The sequence below is a fragment of the Podarcis pityusensis genome (genome assembly GCF_964106645.2).
Source record: "Podarcis pityusensis genome assembly, chromosome: 3".
NCBI classification, from domain to species: Eukaryota; Metazoa; Chordata; class Lepidosauria; order Squamata; family Lacertidae; genus Podarcis; species Podarcis pityusensis.
In genome coordinates, this window is record NC_138026.1 from 51,266,874 (window position 1) to 51,293,118 (window position 26,245).

The following is a 26,245-nucleotide window of genomic DNA, read 5'->3' on the forward strand; positions in this document are numbered from 1 at the left end:
CAGATAGCTGTATTGCTCCTTTAAAACATAATCCACAGTAAAGCAATATCTTTATTTGAATGAACCAATGCTCACAGTGCACTACTTCAGCTTTTGTTTCATGTTTGTACAGAATCCCCCCTTAAACTGTACATTCTAGACTTTATTTTAAAGGGGAATAAACAAATGTTTCCAAGTTAGGGAAAGCTATCAATGCATAACTACTGTATACAAGCAGGGATAGGGAATTTGCTTCCCCTACATATATTGTGGATGAGAGTTCTCATAATCTGTGGCCATTGGTAAGATTTAAAATGCATGTAATGTTGTCGTGGGATGTGAGTTAGAAGGACAGAACTCGTGGCATCTCAGCCGCTTGGCCACTGTACTCCATGCTCTGGTAACTCCCAGACTGGATTGTTGTAATGCACTCAACATGGGGCTGCTCTTGAAGACAACTTGGAAACTTCAATGGGTCCAAAATGCAGCGGCTAGATTACCGGTTGGGGTTTCATTCAGTTCTAAACCAGCTGCACTGTTCATATCCAGTTCTAAAACAGCTGCACCGGTTGCCTATTTTGGATCCATTTCAAGGTACACATGTTAATGTTTAAAGCCCTAAACAGCTCAGGCCCCAAATACTTGAAAGACCCCCTCCTTCCCTACAGACCCCCTTGGGTATTAAGATCAGCAAAATGGGACCTTCTGGAAGTTCTGCCGCCCTTAGAAGTTCTAGGGTAGTGGAAGCCCAGGAAAGGGAAATCTTTGCTTCAGCCCCTAAGCTGTGGAACTCTCTCCCCATAGAGGTGCATCTGGCAACTTCATTATACAGTGGTACCTCGAGTTACAGACACTTCAGGTTACAGACTCCGCTAACCCAGAAATAGTACCTCGGGTTAAGAACTTTGCTTCAGGATGAGAACAGAAATCGCTCTGCGGTGGCAGTGGGAGGCCCCATTAGCCAAAGTGGTACCTCAGGTTAAGAACAGTTTCAGGTTAAGACCGGACCTCCAGAACGAATTACGTTCTTAACCCGAGGTACCACTGAACAGTTTTTGGAGAATGCTTAAGACACACTTTATTATCTTAGGCTTTGACACCTAAGATGTATATTTTTAGGACCAGCCCTATTTTTGTGATTGTAGGTTGCTTAGAATGCAACATTAAGAACAGTTTAATAGTGTTGTAATACTGGGACCCTAGAGTGATGGGCAGATAATAAATTAAAATACAACACCACCAGCACAATTGGCACTGGTTCTCCAGGATTCCAACTGTGGGCAATCCCAGTACTTAGAGATGCCAAGGATTGAACTCGAGACCTTCTACTTCTCTGGACTTAGTGACTTCCATGGCAACACTAGGGCTCTCCCAGTTTGTTTTGGGCCCCACTCATCAAGCAGGCCACACACTGGATCTGATCTTTGGGGCTGGCATAGATGTGATCATGCTCCCCGCTGTGGAAGTGCCATGGTCTGATCACTACGCTCTGAAAGCCAAGATTGACTTCCTGCTCCTCCCCAGCTCGGGTGGCAAACCTATTTGGGCTCGTCCGCGAAAACTGATGGATCCTGATAGATTCCGACAAGCCTTGCGGAACCCTGCTCCTCCTGGCGACTCATTAGATGACCTTGTTGAGGACTGGAATAACCGGCTCTTGGCAGCCATTGATGAGATCGCGCCTAAGCGCCCTCTGCAACCCCGTTGAAACCGGGCCCCTTGGTTTACTGAGGAGCTCCGGAAAATGAAGCGGGATCTCAGACGGCTAGAGCGAGTATGGCGACGGACTCGTGATGGAGCCTCAAGAACATCTTATAGGATGCTTATGAAAGCCTATGAGATGGCTATGAAAGCTGCTAAGAAATCTTACTTTGCAGCTTCCATTGCATCCGCTAGCTCTCGCCCGGCACAACTTTTTAGAATAATTAGGTCAATAACGTCCTTAGGAGGACAACCAAATTTAAGCACAAATTTGACCCACAGCTGTGAGGCATTCGCAAGCTTTTTTGCAGAGAAAGTCCTGTTGCTCCGCCGTGACCTCCCTGCCAATTTAGATACAATGACTGAACTGGAGGCCTCTCGACTGACTTCAGGTCCTGTGTTGGACCATTTTGATCGAATACTCCCTACTGATGTTGATAGATCCCTCCAAGTTGGTAGGCCCACCAGCTGCCTCCTTGATCCGTGCCCGTCTTGGCTGATTAGGGAGTGTCCAGATGTTGCACGGACCCCCCTGGTTGAAATTATCAATTTGTCCCTTGACACGGGGACATTCCCAGGGGAACTGAAGGAAGCAGTGGTGTGTCCACTCTTAAAGAAAACTTCATCAGATCCCTTAGACCTATCCAATTACCGCCCAGTTTCAAATCTTCCATACCTGGGTAAGGTAATTGAGAGAGCGGTTGCTGAACAGCTTGGTAGGTTTCTGGAGGAAACATCGGCATTAGATCCATTTCAGTCCGGTTTCCGTCCTGGTTTTGGGACCGAGACGGCTCTGGTTGCCCTAACAGATGATCTCCATAGACAACTGGATCGAGGCGGGTCAGGACTGCTGATCCTTTTAGATTTGTCAGCAGCCTTTGACATGGTCGATCATGATCTTCTGGACCACCGCCTCGCAGACATGGGGATACAGGGCATAGCCTGTAACTGGTTGTGCTCTTTTATCTCTGGTCGGGGACAGAGGGTGGCACTAGGGAGAGAAATGTCATCGCGCCACTCCTTGGTGTGTGGAGTGCCGCAGGGCGCAATTCTCTCCCCGATGCTTTTTAACATCTTTATGCGCCCCCTTGCCCAGATTATCCGGAGCTTTGGGCTGGGCTGTCACCAATATGCTGATGACACTCAGCTCTATCTGCTGATGGATGGCCACACCGACTCGGCCCCGAACACACTGACCAGATGCTTGGAAGCTGTAGCTGGATGGTTTCGTGGGAGCCGATTGAAACTAAATCCTTCAAAGACAGAGGTCCTATGGCTAGGTCAGGATGGCATGGGGATGAGGGACCAACTCCCTTCTCTTGCGGGGGCCCAATTAGTGCCATTGCCTTCCGTTAAGAGTTGGGGTGTAATCCTTGACGCTTCCCTTTCCATGGAGGCGCAAGTTACAGCAACAGCCAAGGTGACATTTTTCCACCTTCGCCACATCAAGCAGTTGGTCCCTTACCTTTCCTGCCCCGACCTGGCCACAGTGATCCATGCGAAGGTCATCTCCAGGCTTGACTACTGTAATGCGCTCTAAGCGGGGCTGCCCTTGAAGCTGTCCCAGAAACTCCAGTGGGTACAGAATGCTGCAGCGAGGCTCCTCACGGGGTCTCTGCCATGGGAGCATATTCACCCAGTGCTTTTCAAGCTACACTGGCTCCCGGTGGAGTACAGGGTCAGATTTAAGGTGCTGCTTTTGACCTTTAAAGCCCTTCATGGCCTAGGACCCTCGTACCTACGGGACCGCCTCTCCTGGTATGCCCCACGGAGAGCCTCAAGGTCCATAAATAACAACACCCTAGTGGCCCCAGGCCCTAAGGAAGTTAGATTGGCTTCAACCAGAGCCAGGGCCTTTTCAACTCTGGCTCCGGCCTGGTGGAACGCTCTGCCTCATGAGACCAGGGCCCTACAGGATCTGATTTCTTTCCGCAGGGCCTGTAAGACAGAGTTGTTCCGCCTGGCCTTTGGCTTGGAGCCAATTTGATTCCCTCCCTCCCTCTCTTTCTTTTTTCTTTTCCTTCTCCTCCTGCGATGAGGCCACATTTTAATATTCCATTATTTTAATGTTGTATTTTATTTTTGTTTTTAAGTTGTAATCATTCACCTTGTTTTTATTATTGCTTGTAAGCCGCTCTGAGCCCGGCCTTGGCTGGGGAGGGCGGAGTATAAATAAAAAATTATTATTATTATTATTATTATTATTATTATTATTATTACTTGCAAACCAGGTGCTTTGTCACTGAGCGAAGGCCCTTTCTCAACAAAATACTGTTGCCCACCACCCCAGTCTTTAAGCAGTGTGAGATTCCAGGGTTACCAGGCCTTTATCCAGGGTTTGTGTTTCCTTTTTGGAATGAGGGATAGTAGACACTCTAGTGTCTTTATGATATATGGTTTATTTACACATAGATACAACCTGAGCCAATGATAGAGGGTTTCACAGCATTAACATCCCAAGAGGGTCTTGTTTCTCCCATAGCTGTGCTCTGCCTCTCTGGAGGAGGGTCCCCACTCATTTGCCATCTGGCACAGAGCCCATTCTCTTTTGCTCTCTTAATAACCCATCACCTTTTCTTTGTTTTCTTAATGGCCCTTCACCCAGACGATCACCTCATGAGGAAGCTAGCCTGGCTTATATATAGCCTGGCTTGCTAGGATTATAGGGATTTGAAGTCTGGCACCGACAAATTCATAACAATTCCCTCAGGAAATAATTGTCTCAGTGTTTGAATTAATAAATTGGGGAGCCAATGCATCTAGAAAAAACCTTCTCCTGTAGTTTGTGTTCTGGATGATAAAAGCCTGTAAACTGTTCTCCAAGCTATCCATTCACTACTGGGTAGGGAAGGAAGTAGAGGACTCCTGGATGAAAGAAATACCGTACTTGTGAGCCTGTGATTCATGTGTGATGTGGGATCCCTTAGCACAGCAAAATAGTGAGCTATTTTGACACACAGGACCACTGACTCAGGCTGAGGTAAAGACGTTACTATTCCATTGCTGCAGGAATGGACCTTGGCATCAGCCAGTTGAAAGAAGTTCTCATGTTGCTTCTTTGAGAAGTCAGAGATAGTTTACACACATCTGAAACCTTGCTTACGTACAAGCGCCAAGAGTAACTATATTTGGTTAGTACTTTGGCAGGGAGAGTATGCCCGCGTTCTGCATTTTCAGATAATAGATGGCCTCAACTTTACATCTCGGCTTACTAGTTAGAAAACTTTGAAGCAAAGTGATACAAACTGTTTATGTGACTGTTTATCTCTGCATAAGGCAGATATTAAGACAGTTGGAGTTGTTTTATACATCTCTGCTAGTATGGTAGAAGACCCTGACGTAGAAATACCATATTTTTTTATATGCAGGATTTAATGGAATACCAAATCACTTCTGTAAAACTCAGCAGCTTAAAAGTGATTGTCTGAATTATTATCTCTTGTTTATATTAGTCACCAAGGAAAGCAAGAGTGAGCTTGATTACAGGCTGACAGGGACATGAGCATGTGTTTCCAACATGATAAACATTATTTTGCTCACTAGCCTTGTATGTACATTAAAGCTGAGGCCATTTCATAAGCTGTGTTATGAAAGGCTGATCACCCCACATCTCTTGACTAGCAGGACATTCCTGGAATGACCTCCCTTTGCAGTGCATAGAAATCTAACGCTGTGTCTAAATTCAAGCTGCTTTCTTTCTTTCCTTCCCTTTTTCTTTTTTTCACTCACCCCTGCCAAACAGAAACACAGATTCAGTGCCCCAACTGATTTGCTGAGGGTGTCCTCCCATCACCCCTCATAACTTCCAAGGGCCATTATAGAAACAGCTGGTCATGAAGCAATTCAACAAAAGATGGTCACTAGACAGCTAATACAGGACATGACCATTATTAATTAACACTTCAGAGACTTGCAACAAGCTTGAGTAAATTAGGATTCTAAAGGCATGCAGGCTACAAATCTTCATGTCTGAAAGCATCTGAAATACAGGAGCATACTGAAGTGTAAATTACAGCAGTTGATTTACAGCACAGAGTTGTAAATCAACTGCATATGATTTTCTTCATTAACTCACACATTGGAGAGGCATAGAATGGATGCGATCTGTTCTAGTGGTCCTAGATCATGGGTGCAATGACTTTGAAGAGGGCAAATTCTGCAAAGCAGCATGGGCATCTGAAGGTGGCTATGGCACTCTTCAGAAAGAAAGCCACTGATTTAATATGGCCACTTCTCCTGACAGGGTTTCTCAATACTTTTGCTTCAAAAGGCAAAGTGCCACTCTCTCTGCCCTATTCCCGCTGCACTAAAAAAGCTCTTCAGTAAACTCTGAATTCAAGCATTCATTCTCTTGGGTATGCAAACACAAAACGGGGTGAGCAAATACATATCTGTTCTCCTTGCAAAGTCTTGCTCCGTCTGTTTCCTCTGTCCACATCAACTATAATTGTGCAATCTGAATGTGCCAATATGTGGATCCTAACTGAAAATAGCAACAGTCTAGAAGATTAGATTAAGTGGTATACAGAAACTGAAGCAACAACAGACAATTTAAATAAAATATTGCAAAAACACACAATTACATATAGAGATGTTACATTAATACAAAATTACTAATATATATACATCAGTATCAGTTCATTTTCTTTCTGACACACCCTCCCTCTCACCCAGAGGACTGTCACTCAGGGCCCAAACAAACTCTCATCTCACCCACAAAAGTCTCACAATGAGAAAAAGTGGACATCACCCTGCTCTCTCACTCTAGACTTGCTTTTTATGGGCAAGCCCAAGGGGGATGGTACTTCCTCAGGCTATGTCCGATTCAGCTGCACTCTCCACCCCCAGTTCCAGGTGCAGCAGGATTGTTGACCCAGGGGGTCCAGAGGATGGGGAAAGGACCCCCGCTCCACTCACAGCTCTTTCTTCACCCTCTGTCCTCTCCTCCTCCATCCATACTTTGTACCTTTGCCCATGTACACCCACACACCCCACAATGATTATTTATGGTTAGCAAAAACATTTTGCACTGAGCAGAGCTGTAACTTAAGGACAAGCTCCACTATAGCACTTTTCACTGGTCAACAGAACCTGGAGCATCCCAGTTAATGATAAGTATTGACAGACTGCCTTTCAACTGATAGAGGAGGAAGGGAAATGACTATTTTTCTGTGCCTTTCGATATGTGTATCAATTAGATCCCATCATGCTTTTGTGTCAAGCTATACATACAGCAGAACCTATTTACATAAATGAATTGGGCACTAATGGATAAATCCCTCATCCCTGGAATATATGTACCTTTAAAATGTCTGATTAAGATGTTTTTAGAAGGCTTATAAAATAAGAGCATCAGTGAGGACCCGGCTTGGCAAAGGAGGGACCAGTAGTCTCCCCCAGCTATGCCTGACTCTGTTCTCAGTGCAGAACCAACCCAGAACCTCAGAGAGGCAACGTCACCAGAGTTGATTATCCTGTCTCTGGGGCTGAGCTCTTGGGACAGATTAGATATTCTGTTGGGGTAGCATCAGGCCCTCTACCCAACCATCTACCTTCCTGAGCAGAGAGGTGGCCTCAGATCTGTTGTTGAAGACCCCTAGGTTGATAGTCCTGGGAGACAAACATCCATTCCAAGGTGCAGTCCACCTTGCGTCCTAGACACATGGCAGGTCATGCACTTGGATTTGGCCAATATTACTTACAATGCATAACTACCTCTTCCACCTTCAATATCACAGAATGTTGGGAGCTGCATAGGCTGTTGTAATCAGGTAGTCCAACAGTTGAAGTTTCTTGCTGTCATTTGGGATCAGAAGGAAGTTGTGTACCAGTTCAAGCCAATACAAGTTTATTGGCTGCTCTGACACTCTGAAACTAGCAGCTCAGTTTTAGTTCACATGGGAAGAAAATTCACACTACAGTCCTGATTTGAATATCTGATGGTGATCCATCATTGTTGAGTTATTGAATTTTATATTGGTACTAGATGATTCATAATAGTAACTAGGCAAAAGGCTAGCTGTAATAGCAGATAGAAAATTGCCGTGAGTAGGGAGAGAGAGAAAATGATGAAACAAAAAGAAAATAATGATGAAACAAAAAGAAATAAACATATTGATTTTGTTTTACGATTGCTGGAATTATTAACAGATCACTCCTATCCCCTGCCCAGGAGCAGCAACTTATGACAAAGTAGCCTAGTCACCACGGCACCATTGGTCACACTGGATGGGGGTCAAGGGTTGGGTTATGGAGGCTAGAATGGTGTGGTAATCAGGCCCAGTGCATCAACGGCAGCAATGGAGCTGGCTCAGACTACCAGAGGTGCAATCATTAGGGGGGAAATTAATTTCAGCAATCACTACCAGTATGGCAGAGGCACTGCTGTTCTGTATTTTTCTTTCCTTCTCTCTGCTAAAGTGGATTGGGGTCTAAAGTAGCAGACTGAATCTCTGTTTCCCCGACACTGAAAATGGCAGACTATGGAAGCCTGGACAAACTGCCACATAAAATCCTCTTGCATTTGTGTGTGTGTGTGTGTGTGTGTGTGTGTGTGTACATGCTGTTGAGGTTGGGTGGGGGTCCAGTGTGTGTAATATCACATCAAGGCTTTTTTGAAGCTGAACCGTCATTCCGAACCGGTAACTTCGTTTAGTTTTGCTTTTAGGCTCTTGAATCCAATATGAAGAGGGATTCAGTTAAATGTTCTGGGGGGGGTGGGGGGTGGAATCCAGCTAACTTAGGGCTCAGGTTCATTTTAATTTTCTTATTGTAATCTCAGGGTTAGGTCCACAAAAACACTACTTGCCACACTGTTTGAAAGTTAACTATTTATGATTGTCTCTTCATTTTACACAAACATGTATTTTCTTCTTCAGATCTGGTATTATTATTAGTGTATTGTTGATTTTTAAAAGTAAAAAAAGAAATAAATGAAATATCAACAATGTATAAAATGGAATAATCAAAATGTAACTCTTATTAACATATGAGGGGTATTTTACTTTGGTTCCTGTCATTCCAGTATGTAAAAAAACAAAAGTGCTACATTTTTCAATAAAGTTATTATCTACATACCTACTTTCTCTAACTCCTATGAATTAATTTGAGCATATACACTCATGAAGATACACATGCTGATCAGTAGTGGCAGGAAGCCACTGGGGGATCAACTATACTGCAGAGGTCCCAATTCAGAATTCCACTGCAGAGTCGATCCCTGCCCCAAGCAGGTCTTGCTGTAAGTAGAGATATTCTTTTTCATGGTTGGTCGGAGACATGCCCACAAAATGTTTTTTTTGGGGGGGGGTCACCTGACATTACTGTGATGACAGTTGATTGACAGTTGGGCAGCCTCCCCCACCTGTCAAAATGGTCTACAGGATGTGAGAAAAGTCAAAATCTGGCTCACTAGCCAAATCCTGTTCCTCACCTCTGTGCTAGAGAAAGAAGGGGTTGAAATACTTGAACGGTGTGAACTCTGGAAAGTGTTAGAAAGCACAATTGCAGCAGTAAGGAGCCTGGAGAAAGGGATCCAGAAATCTGGATGCAAATGGGCAAGTATCAGTTTGGTTAAGGAAACAATCTAGATAGGTAGAGATGGATGGATGCATTTATTTGCTCTTATGGGTAAACTGTAAAATTAGTTCTCTTCTATGGATGATTTTTTTCCAAAAAGTGTTTTATCTAAATCCTTGAGTAAAAGCACAATTTGTTTTGGAGAAATTTGGTCAGATGCCTTGTTATACAATCCATGCCAAAGTGCCATACCACTCTAGCCAATATTTGGAGTAGGTTGGGCCAGTAAAAATAGAGAAGCTTAGAAAGCTGTTTGCTGAGCAGCCAGAGAAATATAAAAATATGGCAGCAGTGAAGTTAACAAGAATGTATCATAGATTCGTAGAGTAGGAAGGGACCCCGAGGGTAATCTAATCCAACCCTCTACAATGCAGGAATCTACGCTAAAGCATCCATGCTGGATGGCCACCCAACCTCTGCTTAAAAACCTCCTATGGGAGTCTGTTTCACTATTAAACAGCTCTTACTGTCAGAAAGCTCTTCCTGATTTTTAGTCAGAATGTCCTTTCTTGTAACTTAAATCCATTAGTTCTGGTCCTACCCTCCATAGCAGGAGAAAACATTCTTGTTCCATCATCCATGTGACATACTTTAGATATTTGCAGATGGCTATCATATTTTCTCTCATTCTCCTCTTTACTTAGCTAAACATACTCACTTGCTTCAACCATTCCTCAAAAGGCTTGGTTTCCAGACTCTTGGTCATCCTCCTCTGCACATGTTTCAGCTTATCAATATCCTTCTTATATTGTAGCACCCTGAACTGGTCACACTACAGATACGCTCTGACCAAGGCAGAATAGAACGGGACCATTGCTTCCCTTGATCATTACACTATGCTTCTATTGATGCAGCCTAGAATAGCATTAGCTTTTTTTGCTGCTGCATCACACTGTGGTCTACCAAGACCCCTAGATCTGTTTCACATGTACTACTGGCAAGCCAGGTATGCCCCATCTTATATTGGTGCAGCTGGTTATTCCTGCCTACGTGTAGAATCTTACATTTGTCCTTTGTGAATTTCATTTTGTATGTTCGGGGCCCAGTTCTCCAATCTGTTAAGGTCATATTGAATCCTGATTCTGTCTTCATTTGCATTGTTTACTGCTCCCAATTAGGTGTCATCTGCAAGGGTTGGCTTTCCTGGTTTGCTTTCTTCTCTTCACTTTCACAATGCCATCTAAAAGCTGCACAATTGTAATACAGTCGTACCTCAGAAGTCGAACAGAATCCGTTCTGGAAGTCCGTTCGACTTCCAAAGCATGGCTTCTGATTGGCTGAAGGAAACTCCTGCAGCCAGTCAGAAGCCCCGTTGGACGTTCGGCTTCCAAAAGAATGTTCAAAAACCAGAACACTCATTTCTGGTTTCTGATCGTTTGGGAGCCAGAACGTTTGACTCCCAAGGCGTTCAGGAGCCGAGGTACGACTGTACTGTTTCTTAAACTCATAGTAGCTCCTTTCCCTGGAGAAAATCCACATGATTGGATCCTGCCTGCTGTTCCCGTGGGCAGTGCTATCCTAAAGGTTCTGAATTGCTGTCTGTGAGCCATAGGAACCCTTTGCCATAGGTGGGAAACTTTTTTTTTACTATTTATAGCTTATTGCCATCGCTGCAGCTGTTAATAATCTGATAATAATTTTCAAATCCTCTGGCACTGTAGAGCTTAAATAACAAAAGAGAACTACAAGCGGATCCATACATAGTCCATATGATCCGCTTGCAGTTCTCACTTGCTGTTTAAGCTCTATTGTGCTACCTGAGGATTTAGAAGTTATCAGATTATTAATTTTTAGTTCAAATGTGTGCTAGAGGAACACGCTTTCCAATGGTTGTATCCCCCCAGAGGACAGCAATGACGTCTGTCTTGGGGAACCTTCAAGGGTGCCAGCACTTACAAGTTCAGCTTTCTTGGAATAAAGTTCACTGGAGCCTGTGATGTCATTTTGATACATGGTTTTAATTACACATAGATACAACATGAGCATAAGATGAATGGTCTAATTGCATTAACACTGCAACCGATTTTGCTTCCCCTTAGGATTCCAGGCTGTCTTCAGAGCCACAGCTATGGTTTCAACACAGAGAGCAAGTCTTCCCAGCTCCTGACCAGACAAGACCAGCTCCTGGACTGTTTTTCTCGTACCCCTAGAATGACATCCACCCAGGTGAGAGGTGAAAGCCTACCTCTTTCTTCTGGAGGCTTTACTAGTTAGTTGTTTCTGTGGCAACATGGCCAACTCTTTAGTCATGTAAAAAGGGTGTTTAATAGGCTTGACAGAGCCAGTAACTTAACAAAGAGACTTGTTTGACCCTTTCAGCAGTTTCTTGTATTATAGACTCGCATCTAGAAACATATATGGGGGGTGGGGATACAAAAAAAATGCTAACTTTTGTGCAAACTTCCAACACTGATATAGGGCAGTTCTTAGGATGAGTTGTGGGTTCTGGGACTTTTCACACCTCACTCCTTGGCAGTTTTTTTTTCTCTAGAAAAAGAGGTGCTGGAACAGAGTTCAGTGTGTTCTGGCTGAAAAAAGCCCTGCTTCTTGGGTAGCTATACCTCTACTTCCTACCAATAAAACTAGCATGATTACTGAATTGTGTTGTGCTAAACCTGTGACTGTTTAAACAGCAATCTTCTGCTAGCAGTATATATTTCACAGAATTTCAGCTCCCTTCCCTCCCCACTACTAATTGGAGAAGATAAGAGGCAAGGTTGTCCGCCAAATTCACACACACACCTAGATTTACACCTTGCAGCAGCACTCCTGCACAGCATGGTAGGTACTGAAGGAAATTCATCGCCCGAGTTAATACAGAATTCTGCCAAGTACTGCTTTGGCTCATTCTGTCTCAGCAGCATTTAAATACATTTATATGGAACAGTGGTGTGCCTGAAAGCTAATTTAGGCAGGAGAACAGCACATTTGATGGACAGTCAAATTTTCAGCCGTACACGAGGGCTGCATGTAATTAAAAAACCACACACACACACACACACACACACACACACACACACTTGTGCTCATCTGAACAGATCCCATCCACAGCAATACAAAGAATGGAATCCAGTTTAATTAAAGCCTGGACCAGGAAGTTTGTTTTCATAGAAAATCTACATCTGAAAATATACTTGTAAATCTGAAAATAATCTTAAACAATAACAGCATTCCCCGACTGGGCCAAGACAGTATTACTGGGCTTGAAAGAAATTCATTAGGTCTTCCTAGGCTTCCAGTTTTCTATTCATCAACAGTGGGATAATAACCAATTAATTTCAAAATGAGGATCCTTTAGGCCAAAAGGCAGGAGTAGGTTAATAAAATAAAACAAGAACAAAGTCTCTACAGGTTCTGCTAAATATTACTGGTATTCATGTTCAGAAGTCTCTCGTCACATGGTCTCCACTGAACACACCATCCATACCAAATATCCTACACTGATCAATCTTGTGCATGGAAAATCATGGAAACTATTCCTTGTATCTGGATTCAAGCATTCTCAGTGCTCCTTGCATATCAGACACCTTCTTCCAGATGCCTATTATAACAATTTTGCCCACCAATAGCTCCTTCTGCCAACTTCTTTCTCTCTTTCCATCTCAAAGGAGTCCCCCAAAGTAGTGCGGCTCAGATCGCAGCATCCTTTAGTACTTCCACTTCCTAGCTCAGCCTTTCCCAATCTGGTGCCTTGCAGATGTTGTTGGACTCCAGCTCCCCTCAGCCCAGTTGGTGAGGCCAGTGGTCATGGGTGCTGAGAGCTGTAGTTCAAAACATCTGGAATACACCAGGATGGGAAAGGCTGTCTTTGCCACTTGCCTTCCCTCAAAACAGCAGGACCCTAGGCTCTTTATGTGGATTTTAGTACAAGTGGCCATCCCACACTGGACTGCCTTGGCTCTCCTCATGGGTCTGCAAATGTTTAAACGACCACCCTCCCAAAAATTAGCACGACTCAGCCCCCCAGAATTGTATAAGCAGCCCCTAATCATCATAGATGCAACAACCAGCAATATTAGACAGCTTTGGCCGGGGAGGGCGGGATATAGGGATATAAATAAATAAATTTTATTATTATTATTATTATTATTATTATTGAAAGATCTGAAAAAAATAAGAGCTGCAAAAACAGAATATGAAACTGTAACATCAGAGTACACCAGCCCCATCCCTGAAAACTCCAACGTCCACCTCCCTCCTTTTGACTGACCCAACCAAGTACAGACATAGGCTGTGTACACAACACTATGCATTTAAAGCATCTCACCCTCCCAAAAGAATCATGGGAACTGTAGTTTGTTAAGGGTGTTGAGAATTATAGCTCCATGAGGGGTAAAGTTCATTTCTCATGATCCTTTGGAGTGATGTGGTTTAAAACTGTGTTGCAGACTCCTTCACACACACGGCAAGCAGAAAGAGATCATAGCACTTCCAGCTGCACGCAAGCAACCTGGGTGCTGTGGGAAGGAAACCTGCATGGAGAACCCAGAGATTTTCCAGGAAAAGGATCACGAGTCTTACTATGGCACTATGGAAACAATGCCTTCATGCAGACAAGTCTCATGACACTTAAACAGTACAATTATATTCACGTCTCCAGGGGGAACCAGTGTTTTAAAGAGAGGGCGGGGACATGTGGGCCACACGTACAGGAACAGAAGCTGCCAACAGCAGATTCACAGCAGGCAACCTAGCAATGATATATTTAGATTTTAAAAAGGGTGACACATTGCAGTTAGCTCCCAGGCCCCTGCTTCAGAAAACATCACCTTATCTACAGAGATTTCAGGCATAGGTTCATGGCACGTCCTCTTGTAGCATCTAAGGGGCTAAGCCCATGAAATGTCTTCTCCCCCTACCTGCCTCAGGACCATATGGACCCAATCATAGGTAGATCAGTACTGAAGTGAAGGGGCTGCATGAGGAGTGATAGCTCCATGGAAAGGTACAGATTCAGCATACACAAGATCTTTTGGTACTGTCTTCCAGCTGAGAAGGGACGTAATGTGCACCTAAGCAAGCGCACACAATTCCCGAGGCAGATTTTAGAAGGGTCTTAAATCAAACAACAGTTCAGGTCTGTGGAATTCATCCTGTTTCCACTGAAGCCCAAAGTTTACACATGTCTCATCACACAGCTGCTTGACTTCAACTTTTTATTATTATTACAAACGTATATTATTTTTGTTTAAAAAATTCACACTGAAGCAATTCAATTTAATTACAACAAAAAATAAAAATGATGTAATGAACAAAAAGCATAGTTTTAACAGTCTTCTGGGACATTATGAAAACAGTAAATGCTTTATGAGGGCAAAGCCTGACAGTTCAGTGTCTTGTAACTGCCCAGCAGAGTTGGTGGACTTGGTACTGAACCTCTCCCACTGCAGGGCAGGAGGTGAGGTGAGCTGGGTGGCAGCAAGAACTGGACTCCCACAGTGACATCCTATCCTATATTTGCGCCACTTAAGCTAGTTCAAGGTTAAGCATATTCGGCAGTTGCTAGATAGCTGCCAGATTCTTACACTTTCACTTCAGCAACATAGCCAGTTGAGATCAATGCTTGGTGACAGCAAGGAAGAATGACTGAGCTCCAGACAGAAGCAGGAAAGGACCTGTATGTGTGTGTATGTCTTCAACGGGGCTGGAGGTGTACTTTCTAGGACTCCCCTACATTGTTGACTTGAACGTAATTATCCTAGCTTGAGCACCCCATGAAATCCCAAGAAGTGAGAGTACAAATCTGGATTTGGAAGGGTTTCATTTTAATTTTGCAAAACTCAGCAGCCACTATAAAGTACACTGCCATACATAGGGCATCACTGTTGAGCTGAAGTTGCATAAGAGAGGACACAGAACTATATAATAAAGACACAAGAATAGAAGATGAATATGTGAAATTATATATAAAAGAAAACTTATGGCAGGCACCCTTCCACAGTGAGGAAATACAACTAAAAACCATTTTAAAAGCATACTACATGACAGATATAAAACATTATTTAAACTGCTGTTAAAAAGGGACACCTTCAGTCCACATTGTGTAATACTTTTTAGTGTCTACACAAGACAGATTTTCTTTTAAAAAATTAAATAGTATTAATTTACTACTAAATATTTAGGAGATAACAGTGCATTAAGGACTTTCCCCCCATAAAGCAATACACATCGTTCTTGTGTGGCAAAACATATAGATTACACATGGACTTTATGTACAATATGTTTCTTTTATCTTAAAACAGTTATTGTTGCTTAATGTTGCTTAAGTACCATCACTGAAGATTATGAAGGAGAACTAAGCTTATTATGTTTATATAAAATATCATACATAATCAAATACTTCAAGCTTCCACCTCCCCAACCTCAGGATGTCCTCCCATCCTTCCCACCCCAGCCCCACCCGAAAAGATACAGTGTCACAGATATAGAGTGCAGGACTTGCAGCTTTCACAAAATTCTTCCTTCATTATGCAGTCTATGCTACCAATACATTTCATCACTGCTTTGCTAATCCTATTTCTTTGCTCCTTTTCTCTGAAAGCTAAGAAGAGCAACATTGTAAGAATGAGGCTTGAGCAGCTGTTTCCCAAAGTAGCAAGACAGAAACCAACCAAGGTTGATTCCATGTCCACTTCTAAGAGCCGATGAGATAGGAAAGAGAAACTTATTATAGGTGACGTCAAAGCTGCACATGCTAGTAAGAATGAGTTGACAGAGCTGCACAGTTATGAAAATGTCCATGTTCTGTGTTTCCATAACATACAATATATGATTTGTCTTACATTACATTTTTGTTTCATGAAATTCCCCCTGAAACAAAGCTACCTCACCTTGGCTTGCCTTAGCCCTGCAGTACGTGAGACACTCATTTATTATACATATAGCTCACTGCAATAGGCCAAGTATGCCCCAAAAAGCCAAAATACAAATACAGAATGAGTGCAGTAAACATTTCAGAAGTGTAAACCTATACTTTCATCTATTCCCCTGCCAATGCTTATTTGGAAGGCCATGAAGTATTACTTAGCACAGCTACATTTGTGTGTACAGACACCATGGGGAAGTGGGGTATAGCAAGCAAGCAATTTGCAACTATCGTCAGTACAGACAACGATCATGGCCATCCTTCTAGGGGACTGGAAGCTCATGGAGATAAAGCACATTCAAGACAGGTCGTCACACTGCATGCACATAGGAACCCACACTCAGACAGAGCTTGCCGCAGATGCTGGGCTGTAACAAACAGGAGGTTGGGGGACAGAGCAACAGAGGGAGAAGAGGAAAATGAGCAATTCACAAGCCAATCAAAATAAAGTTAAATCTCCTAAGCTGCTCACCAAACATTAGCTTGGGTGCAGGAAGACATGGAGCTGGTAGAACATTTTCACTGAAAGCTGGTGCAAAAGAAACATTACTTCAGTAAAACAAAACTAGTGTAAGATACATGATGCATAAATGTATGTTTGTATCAAATGGAATACTTTTTGTTTTGTCCCCCTGTTATGGGTATGCTATGATAAATTAATTTTTGGCTCTCTCCAGAGAGCCAGTTGGTATCAACAGCAAATGGAACAATGTCAGTGACTAGACAAATTGAGCTTAACATCAGCTGACCTTTTAAAGTTTAAAGTGGAATCACACACAGTCCTGGGATAGGATAAATGTATTACTCGTGGGATTAAAATAGTTTCTCCCTCAAGAAAACTGGCCCATCCCCTTGTTAGTTTACTGCAATCTTAGTGCAAAGATTTGTTGATTTTTTATATCAATTCAGATCAGAACACAGAGTGGGCATGAGCTCCTGCTAGACAGCAGGGGTAGGCAGATCAGGATCTATTGGTAGATATGTAGATAGCAGATTAGCAAGAGTTTGTGATTACCAGTTGTTTAATAACAAAAACAATATAACATTTCCCAAACACATTAAGCTTGTGAAATGTTAACCAGAAGTAGACTTTTGTGTGAAAAGACTGTGAGCTCAGTCCTGTGCTGGTACAGAAAACACATTTGTAAGCTCAGAATGCTCAAAGGCACTCTTCCTTTAATTTTAACTATATGGCTCTGGCTGATTTTGGGGTTCGAGTAAAAATTAAAGTAGATTCAAGAAGCCTGAAGTCTGCAAACCCCCTGCTATACCATGTAAATGCTTATAAATGCATATATCAATAACTGGCTCCTCCCTGTACCTCTTTCTTAAGTATTATAACAAATACAGGGTGCTGCATGTATATTCTAAAGTTTATGCCTTTTCCATTTTAGTGCAATAAAGTCAGAGGAGCTAAAACCATTCTGCACCAAGGTAACCTGAATTCCACACAAGTAAAAGCTGGATTCTGCAGTCTGTATAAATACTGCAAATTAGCAGACATGTTGGACAATGTATTTTGCTTTTGCTAGTGATGGGGAGGGGAAGCCACTAATGGGCACTCAAGATTTAACCCTTGAAAATCCTATTCAGCTCCACTTCCTCACCATCTAGCATTTCACTAAGCATTGCTAACAAACTTTATGCCTATCTTCATACTCAGAAAGGCAATAAACCTGGTTTTTTTTAAAGAGACGGGGGGGGCTCATAATCACAAGATGCAGAACTGCAGAAGATATACAGCTTTTACTAGGTGTATTTCTGGGCCTCTTAAAAAACAACAACAACAAAGGGAGATGCCTCAAAGTATGGTCTCTGATCACAGGTACTTGATACTGAGTTTGATATACAGATCTGCTTGTGAAAGCGACCAGGCAGAAGGGGACTGAAGGATAGCTTCAGTCTCTTAATCTCATGACCGTGGTCTTGAGCCCCACACTGGGTTAAATATTCCTGCATTGCAGGGAAGTGAACTAGATTATTTTTGTGGTCCCTTTCAACTCAACAATTCTATGACCTATGACTTTCTTGTCCCCTCTTCTCCTCAGTAGCCCTTGGAGCACCCCTTAAAATATGAGTAGATGCCTCTGTCTGAGCTTCTGTGAGCTCCCTCTTCCATCTCGGACCCTTTGCCAGAACCACCCCACTCAGCTAAGTGCCATGATCCTCAGAGGAGAATATTCAGGGGTGCCCCGACCTAGTGGGGAGAGGATGGGATAGTCAGTTTCTGCCTACCCCTTCCATAGGTGGATCCTTAGATCCAACCCAATGGCTCTCCAGTATTATGCTCTGGTGATAAGCTGACATCTCCTCTGTCAGCTGCCTATCCAACATCCACAATATGTCTGACCTTAGGAAAACAGTCGTTTCAGTACAGCCTTACTTACCTAGCACTTAACCAATTTAGGTTAATCACAGCAGTGGTAAGATAGCAAAACATGCATTTTCCCACATGAGAAGCCTAAGCACTTCCAAGACATTGCTCAACGACTTCAATATTTGATCTGGTTCAAATGGATAATGAAGGTTAGTAATAGTAAAAAATAAAAATGGCTTGTCCAGGTTCATGATTGCAAGTGTCCTGCAAGTAGGCAGCAGTTCATGCCACAAATGTGCTAGTCTCTTAAAGTGCCACAGCACATTTTGCCCTTTTTTGTTGCAAGTTACAGAACCATCCACGTTTAGCAAACAAAACTTAGAAGGTAAAACATATACTAAAAAGATGCTCTGTCCCTCTTCACAGCCCCCCAAAGTAGTAGCGCAGTCTCCTTGTTTGCCCTTTTTCTAGTTGATGCTAAACTCCTACGGCAGAGTTCTGAAAAACAGATAAACATTGGAGAAGACACCATTGCATGTACGAAAAACTGCTAGAGAAGACACCATAGCATACTCTTGTCCTACTGGAGCCACAGAAGAGTTTGCCTTCCACTTCACTGTTATGCCTTAATTTAAAGCAAAGCTTAGGTTAACCCACTTGGAAGATAATGGCAAATGATCTATGGGAGCTCATCTGAATAATAAAAACAAACATTCATAATCTTCTGTTTGGTGTTCAATCCAAACACATAACAAGTAATAGTTGCTGCAGAGACTTGGGTTGTATATTTTTCTTTTCTTTTCTTCTTCTTTTTTTTTTTAAAGACCATCTGAAAACTAGACTAATAAAAAAGGGAATAATAAAATACTCTGGAACAGTAAAATCTGCTGTTCTTGACATCCATGAGCAAAACAGTAATATCCTGTGAAAATAACATAGTGCTTTTAAAAGGTGCATTATACCTGTATAGCTAAACGGGTTTGCCTAGTAAAAAACTAACTATATACAAGCTTGAAAAGCCTGGGAGTTCAACATTTCAAAACTTTAAAATCCTGGTAAAGGGATTTGAAAAAGATAAGATTTATGGCAATTACTACAACACAAGAAAGGTGCACCAGGAATCCTTCAAAAATTCCATAGGTTAAAGAAGTTTAAGTGCTGGGTTCGGATCAGACGGTTTCATTCGAGTAACCACAATGGAACACATGCGAAAGCAAGCTGAGGGGAAACTTCACAAGAATCTCCTTTATGGCAAAAAAAAAGGATAAAAAGGTCTCTTGTCTCAAAACAATTAGTTAATAAAAGTTCTCCTTTTATAATTGTTAACTTTAAAATCTGCATCACAGTTTTGCATTTTTGGTTCTTCTCATGGTTATGAACTTCATATTGCTGGAGTCCGCCAACTGCTAGTTCATTCCTTTCTAACACCGTCTATGTGCTCTCCTCAGTATCGGTGTGACTGGTGAGACTGATGGTACTGAGAGCTCTGCTGAGATGATGTGGAATAGCCCATTGTACTCTGGGACTGAGAAGATCCCTGAATGTTGCTTTGGTAACTCAGGCGTGAACTGGAGTGCTAAAGGAGGGAGGGAAACAAAACATGTTAGAACATTTGGGTGGGCAGGAATTGCTCCAAAATGATTTTTCAAAATGTTAATGCTGATGATCCCTGTCTTTTCTCTCAGATAAGATTTACACTGGGCAGGGAAACGAGACAGGGATTTATACTGTCTGCTCCCCCCACCCCCACTTTTTTTCTTCTTCTTTACTAATAGAATGTCTGGATTATTGCTATTGAACAAAACATATGGTTGGATCCAGAGAACTCTACTCATGCAGCGGGGTGGTTCCTGCCTCCCCGTTTTTGCCTTGTGCAATTTCCTCACACACACCCTAACACAGAAAGCCTGGCCAAATGGCCAGGGATTATCTACAATTATATGGAACACGGCATGGAGGGATCCGCAGAAATCACTTGGTGGAACTTCTACAGGAGGTCTCGGTATACAATTAAGAGATTATAACAAGAAGGTATAAATCTACACTGTTAATACTGTTATCACACAAACACTGCACAGGAGCTACTGTAGATTTTAAAAAGCTATACTGTCCAGAAGTTTTATTTTAGACAATGAACCAAGAAAAGGTTCTATGTGATTATGATGCTCCAGTTAATGATAGCAAGAGACAGCTTACTATATGCAGTTATACCTAGATTTCATTACTTGGAAGCCAGAGGTATTTCTTTTTATAGCAAAAAAAGCTTTACTGAAAGAACAAAATTGAATTATTGGGGGAAAGGAATCAATAGAGTCATACAGCAAAAATAAGGTCAAAGTCTATCAGCCGAAAGGGCAGCTTGTGATGTTCTAATTATTTATTTCATTCATTTATTGCAATATCTTCAGAATTTCTAAGCAGTTTACTTCAAGGTTTACAATATGAAATGACAAGATTGGCTGCAGTTTATCAAGTAAGAAACACTGGCTTTATGATAGACTGATGTCACCACACCACTAAAAGCAATTCTGTGGTTGCAATTGATAAACAAACATACTACGAGTATGACTAAACATTCAGAAATGAAGGGTTATGTCTCAAATATCAATCTTGTGATGGATCTGTTGTGTGCTGCAAGAATAAGGAATTTCCTTCCATTAATGGAAGTCTTAAAATATGGCAAATGGCAGAAGGGGATAAGAATGAGAAAGGGCTATAAAGATAACAAATGCATACAAAACCAGTTCCTGTTTATTTAATATTGGAATAAGAAGCATAATTATTCTGTAAATTTATACTGGTTTAGTTACTTAAATGATATACAGTAGTATTTTTTTAAAAAAAGTTTCCACTATTAATCTTTTTCAGTGTGGTTTTCAAAGCCTACTTTTTCTAATTTACTTTCTTCAAGATGGCAAGCACTACTGTATATAACCCACTTGTTCAGAGCAGCCTAGCATGCTTAGGAAACCATATAAACGTTCAGCCAAGACCAGCACAACTGATGACTCAACAAGCTGAACACAGGACATCAGCCTTGGGACAATATTCTTCCAAGGGTCCTATAAACTTTCTGTATTCAGCTTGGATAGGTAGCGTTATATGTCTGGTAAGCTTAACTGGGTATCTTAAATCACATGCTCAGCAAGCGTGGCAAGGCAGAATAGGGTAACAGGAGATGCTACAATAAATCTGAAATATTATTTCTCCTATCACCTCCAAACTGCATTGGCAACTTATGCATGTTTTGAAACTGTATTGAAATAACCAGCTATTAAGGCAGATCAAATGTTCTTAACTAGGTCCTTTCCTTACCTCCAATTAACATAAAAATGAGAAGGCCTAATGATATTAGTATTCTACATAAATATAGGAGGGAAATTCACAGATCTTCATATTAAATCTAACCTTTCAACGAAATAACTGCTCTTCACCATTTATTTTTCTGTTTTTGAGAGTAAAATGTCCTACCAAAGCTTCTATGGAGGAAGCAGAACAAAACAAATTCTGTGGCACCAACTGGGATTAATGTAAACTTATAGATGATTCCAAAATAGAGAATGAATAATTGGCCTGGGTATCAAAGCAGAGATCCAAATTCTTCAAGCAGTGTTTGAGTGACATTTCAATGTCTTTCCTGCAGTCTGATTCCAGGAATGCATGCACTGGCAGCTCAGCCACAAATTTTCGAATACATCTAAAGGTACAATGTTCACTTAATGAAAAGACCATTATCAATGAAAGCTAATATACGCTACCAATTTTGTATGATGATGCTATCATATGACTGTTGTTGCAATTACGCCTCAAAAAGGTCATGTGGATTTAGCTGTCTGCTAAAGATGATTCACATAACCCTAAGTGAATATGCACTAAACTAGGTCATATGAATGTCTTACAACATATCCCCAAATTGTTGATCACTGTCAGCCTTTGATGAGCTGACTGAATCCTTGTCCTCAATGCAGCAGTTTGGATGTAAGGCTGCTAACTCTTTCATACCCTCCAGGCTCAACAATATTGAAATTTAGCAGACAACGCTTTCCCAGCATAATGGGGGCGGGGGTGGAATTCACCTCCTTAATTCACATGTGTTAGGCTGCTATTAAAGGATGTAGGAAGACAACCAACAAACGGCACAGCGACCTGATCTGGGTGCATGACTGCTTTGGTGCAGATGGGTGGGAAATCTGTGGTCCTTCAGATGTTGTTGGATGATAATTCCTATCATACCTGACCAGTGGGCATCTTGGGTCGGAGTTGGAGTCCAACAACATTTGGAGAGTTCTCCATCTCTGCTACAACCTAAAAGTTCACCACGCGGCTCAAATGTGACAAAGGGCAACTGGTGCTACAGCATGTTCCAAATGAACAAAAACCGTACCTGATAATCCGAAGGTATGACAGGCCCGCCTGAATTAGTGCCTGAAGGCCCTATGCGTGGTTTTTTATTTGGAGGCACCTGGTTGAGGCTGGAGTCCTGGCTGTGCTGGAGACCTGCCCCAGTACCGCCACCTCCTGCTCCACCTCCCCCTGTAGTTCCATTTGTCTGGGTGCTGTTCTGCTGCTGCTGAGGTGCTGCTTGCTGCTGAGGTGCTGTTTGTTGCTGATGTTGGTTCTGCTGCTGTTGATTCTATGAGATTGAACATGGGAGGGAAAGCCAGAGTTTGGATGAGTATGTTTTAGCAATTTCTTCAGTCCACACAAATTTACACAAGATTGTACTGGCTATGAATACTGTTTATATACTGTTGTCAAGGGCGCTTCACAGCCAAAGGAATGCACATGGCAGATACTGTAGTTAACTCTTTATTGTCAATGATAATATAGTCGTTTCTACAGTTCTGGAGACCTACGCGCACCAATCTAGCATCTAGGCAGCTATTCTGGGGTCTGAGCCCTATGGAGCAGCTGCTGTAATAGGGGAACCCTCCCCCCCACCAGTTTATGTACCTTCCTCAGAGGCTATGCCTGCATAGAAGCTTCCATTGCTCATTCCTTTTCAATTCCCTCCTGGTTCTGGGACACAGAGGTGCGAAAGAGGGTGGGGAAGCAGATGGCCTCACACTTGCCTGACCTGCCTCTTCCTCCTGTTGTTCCGCCCCATCCTGTGCTCCACCCTCCAGCACAGCAAAAGCATCTTAGAGGCAAACTAGCTCCCTCTTCAACCTCTTACCTTGTTTGTAACACCTGAGCTCAATTTTTGTAGGATTTCCATAGCATTACATATAAAGTGGGGTTAATAGTGAGAAAGTAAGAATTAAACAGCCACTAAAAAAAAGAAGCTTTGGTGTCAATTTCTTTTCCCATGTCTCTCAGTGTAATAAAAGGGTTTCATTGTTTATAATCAGAAGGCTGAACAAAAGGCAACACAAAGCAAAAGGAATTTCCACCACCAAGGATACAAAACTCTGTTTTACCACTGCGAGAAGTTACAACTGAAACCATGTTTGTGCTTTTATTGCAAAAGAGGACATGTCACTATTCAATGGGACTAACCAGCCAGGACTACAGTTTGCAATTGTTCATCAGGTTTATGGCCAAAGGAATGTGCTCTTGGCCAAATATCCAAGTAGTTGACTGAAATGTAGCCCTGTGAACCAGGGGTAAAAGGGAAATTGGTTTATTTGCTTTTGTTAACACCTGAAATGATTAAAGGCCATTTTAGACCGAGGGGGGTGGGAATTCTTGTAACAAGAATTAGCTTGAAAATATATGACCAAACATGCATATCCTAAACTAGCTGTTGGGGATGCTGGATGCTTCATCGTGTCTCCTACTCTTTCTGCTTGTGGCTATGTGATTGGAAATAGCCAAGTGCTGGGGGTCTCCTGGAGCTCTAAACATCAAATTTGGGTAAGCCAAGAGAATGGACAATAGCTCTGGCTAAAAAAACTAGCCTTTACGGGAATGCTGCTAAGGAAAATCAGTTCCCTTCTCATTTTACAACACTGAGCAGCCCTTCATTGAATATATGTGGCAGGAGGATTGTGCAAAGAAGCCACCCCAAACGTATGGAAGAATATGGAATCTTATGGACTAATTTAATTTGTGTCAACTCTGCATTCTTTATTTTATGAAGGTCTGTGGACACCAAAGTCCTCTTGTTGTATGTGTTTTTGTAAATGGAAAATCAATCAAAACACTTAAACAAAAAACCACCCAAGTCAAGGCCCTCTGCTACCCAGAATATAGGGCATAAAGGGCTGGAGGGAAATTTCTCATCAACTGAAAGATATCATCATCAGATGATTAGAGCTAAAAGCATCCTCTCTTGCTTCCTCCAGCCATGTGTTACTAAATTAGCTGTTCAAGATAAATCAACCCATGCCCCTGTAAAGCATCAGGCATGAAAATGCTACATATTTTAGAAATGTCCCATGACACTGTGCTGGGATAGTCTTGACCAGGAATGTGTGTCTGATACAACCCCCTGTGTTCTGTCAGTGTTTCTGCCAAAGAACCATATTTTCTTCTTCTTTACTGTTAGTTGAGTAATATTTGAACTATACCTTATCCCCCTTCTCCTCAGGTTCATCCTCATTGAGAAATTCTCGTTTTGGGTAAGGAATCTGGCAGCCAGCAAAAACACTGAGGCAGAGAAAGAAAACATTGAGGGTGTTATCCTTCAATCTTGCATTTATTTAAAAGTACTACAATCTTAATGACTTCATTTGGAAATAATACAAAACTACAGTTTAGTGTTCCACGAACAAGCTTCGGCTAATGAATTTCACAATACACACACCTCGCCAAGCATGGATGTGAAAACGTTGGAATTTTTTTTAGTTCATTTTAAGCTACCTCTGATTACTCATTGGTCATGTTGGGATGTCGTCATAAACTGTGTTTTATCATGATGGAAATGAGCCTCGTTTCCCTCTGGGCTTACATGTTCTTCTCCAGTGATGTGGCTGTGAGAAATTTGGGAACATTCACTTCCATTTTTTCTTAACCACAGCTTTTCATATTGTCCAAATCTGACAAAGCTGTGTTTAATCTTAACCATAGTTTGGAGCAAGTCCACTTCAAACCATGGTTCATACGCTAGTGTGTTTCAAGCTACAGTTAATATTAACCACAGTTTAGGGGTGAAGGGTCAACTTTCCACTGCAGCTGCATTGTTCAAGAAGGTTGCATTGCCCCAACACTTAGGCTTGAAAAAATGCATTATATTTAAAAATGTCCTCCATGCTTTGTTGTTTAGGCGTTTAGTCGTGTCCGACTCTTCGTGACCCCATGGACCAGAGCACGCCAGGCACTCCTGTCTTCCACTGCCTCCTGCAGTTTGGTCAAACTCATGCTGGTAGCTTCGAAAACACTGTCCAACCATCTCGTCCTCTGTCGTCCCCTTCTCCTTGTGCCCTCCATCTTTCCCAACATCAGGGTCTTTTCCAGGGGTCCTCCATGCTACAAATAGGCTTAAAGAAAGCCCCACTACAGGAACTGATAGAGTGCTTTTTTCCCAACCATGCTCTGCTATGGCTTCCGACCAAACCAAGAAACTATGGGAAGTATGCCTCATTGAACTCAATGGGACTTACTTCAGGAGTAGGACTATACCATTGGCTGTGCTGTATAAAAATGAAGTTTATGTTCAGAGGAAAAACCTGAAAATAACGCATAACCCATCATGTTTGCAAGTTCTCTTCACTTTTACTAAATTTGATAACTCATAGGGAAATCTCTGTCCATTTAGTGAACTGCATCATCAAGCTGACTGTCTCCTGGAAAAGGCAAGTGATCAAATGTAAGTTTTTCTTTTTTTTTATCCCTTGCACTCAGCTATTCCTTACTGAATGGAG

The 26,245-nt window shown here is 42.2% G+C and overlaps 2 protein-coding genes across 5 annotated transcripts in view; one reads left to right on the forward strand and one right to left on the reverse strand.

Moving 5' to 3' along the window:
* LOC308474316 (uncharacterized protein) overlaps positions 1-26,245 on the forward strand; it is a 61,280-nt gene that overhangs the window by 19,511 nt on the left and 15,524 nt on the right. For 2 of the 4 annotated variants that reach the window (XR_013984651.1, XM_081000467.1), the window contains exons 3-4: positions 11,298-11,424; positions 15,800-16,039. Coding sequence is in view for 2 of the 4 variants with exons in the window: in XM_081000467.1 (XP_080856593.1) it covers positions 11,298-11,424; positions 15,800-15,820 (148 nt within the window). In the remaining 2 variants the exon portion in view is untranslated. Of the gene's footprint in view, positions 1-11,297; positions 11,425-15,799; positions 16,040-26,139; positions 26,191-26,245 lie in introns of those variants that run through there. The other 2 variants (XR_013984652.1, XM_081000466.1) reach the window with 2 other exon arrangements.
* CDK19 (cyclin dependent kinase 19) overlaps positions 14,401-26,245 on the reverse strand; it is a 100,349-nt gene continuing 88,504 nt past the window's right edge. The window contains 3 exon segments of the mRNA XM_081000406.1: positions 14,401-20,016; positions 22,825-23,073; positions 24,953-25,031. Of these exon segments, the coding sequence (XP_080856532.1) occupies positions 19,885-20,016; positions 22,825-23,073; positions 24,953-25,031 (460 nt within the window). The 3' untranslated portion in view covers positions 14,401-19,884.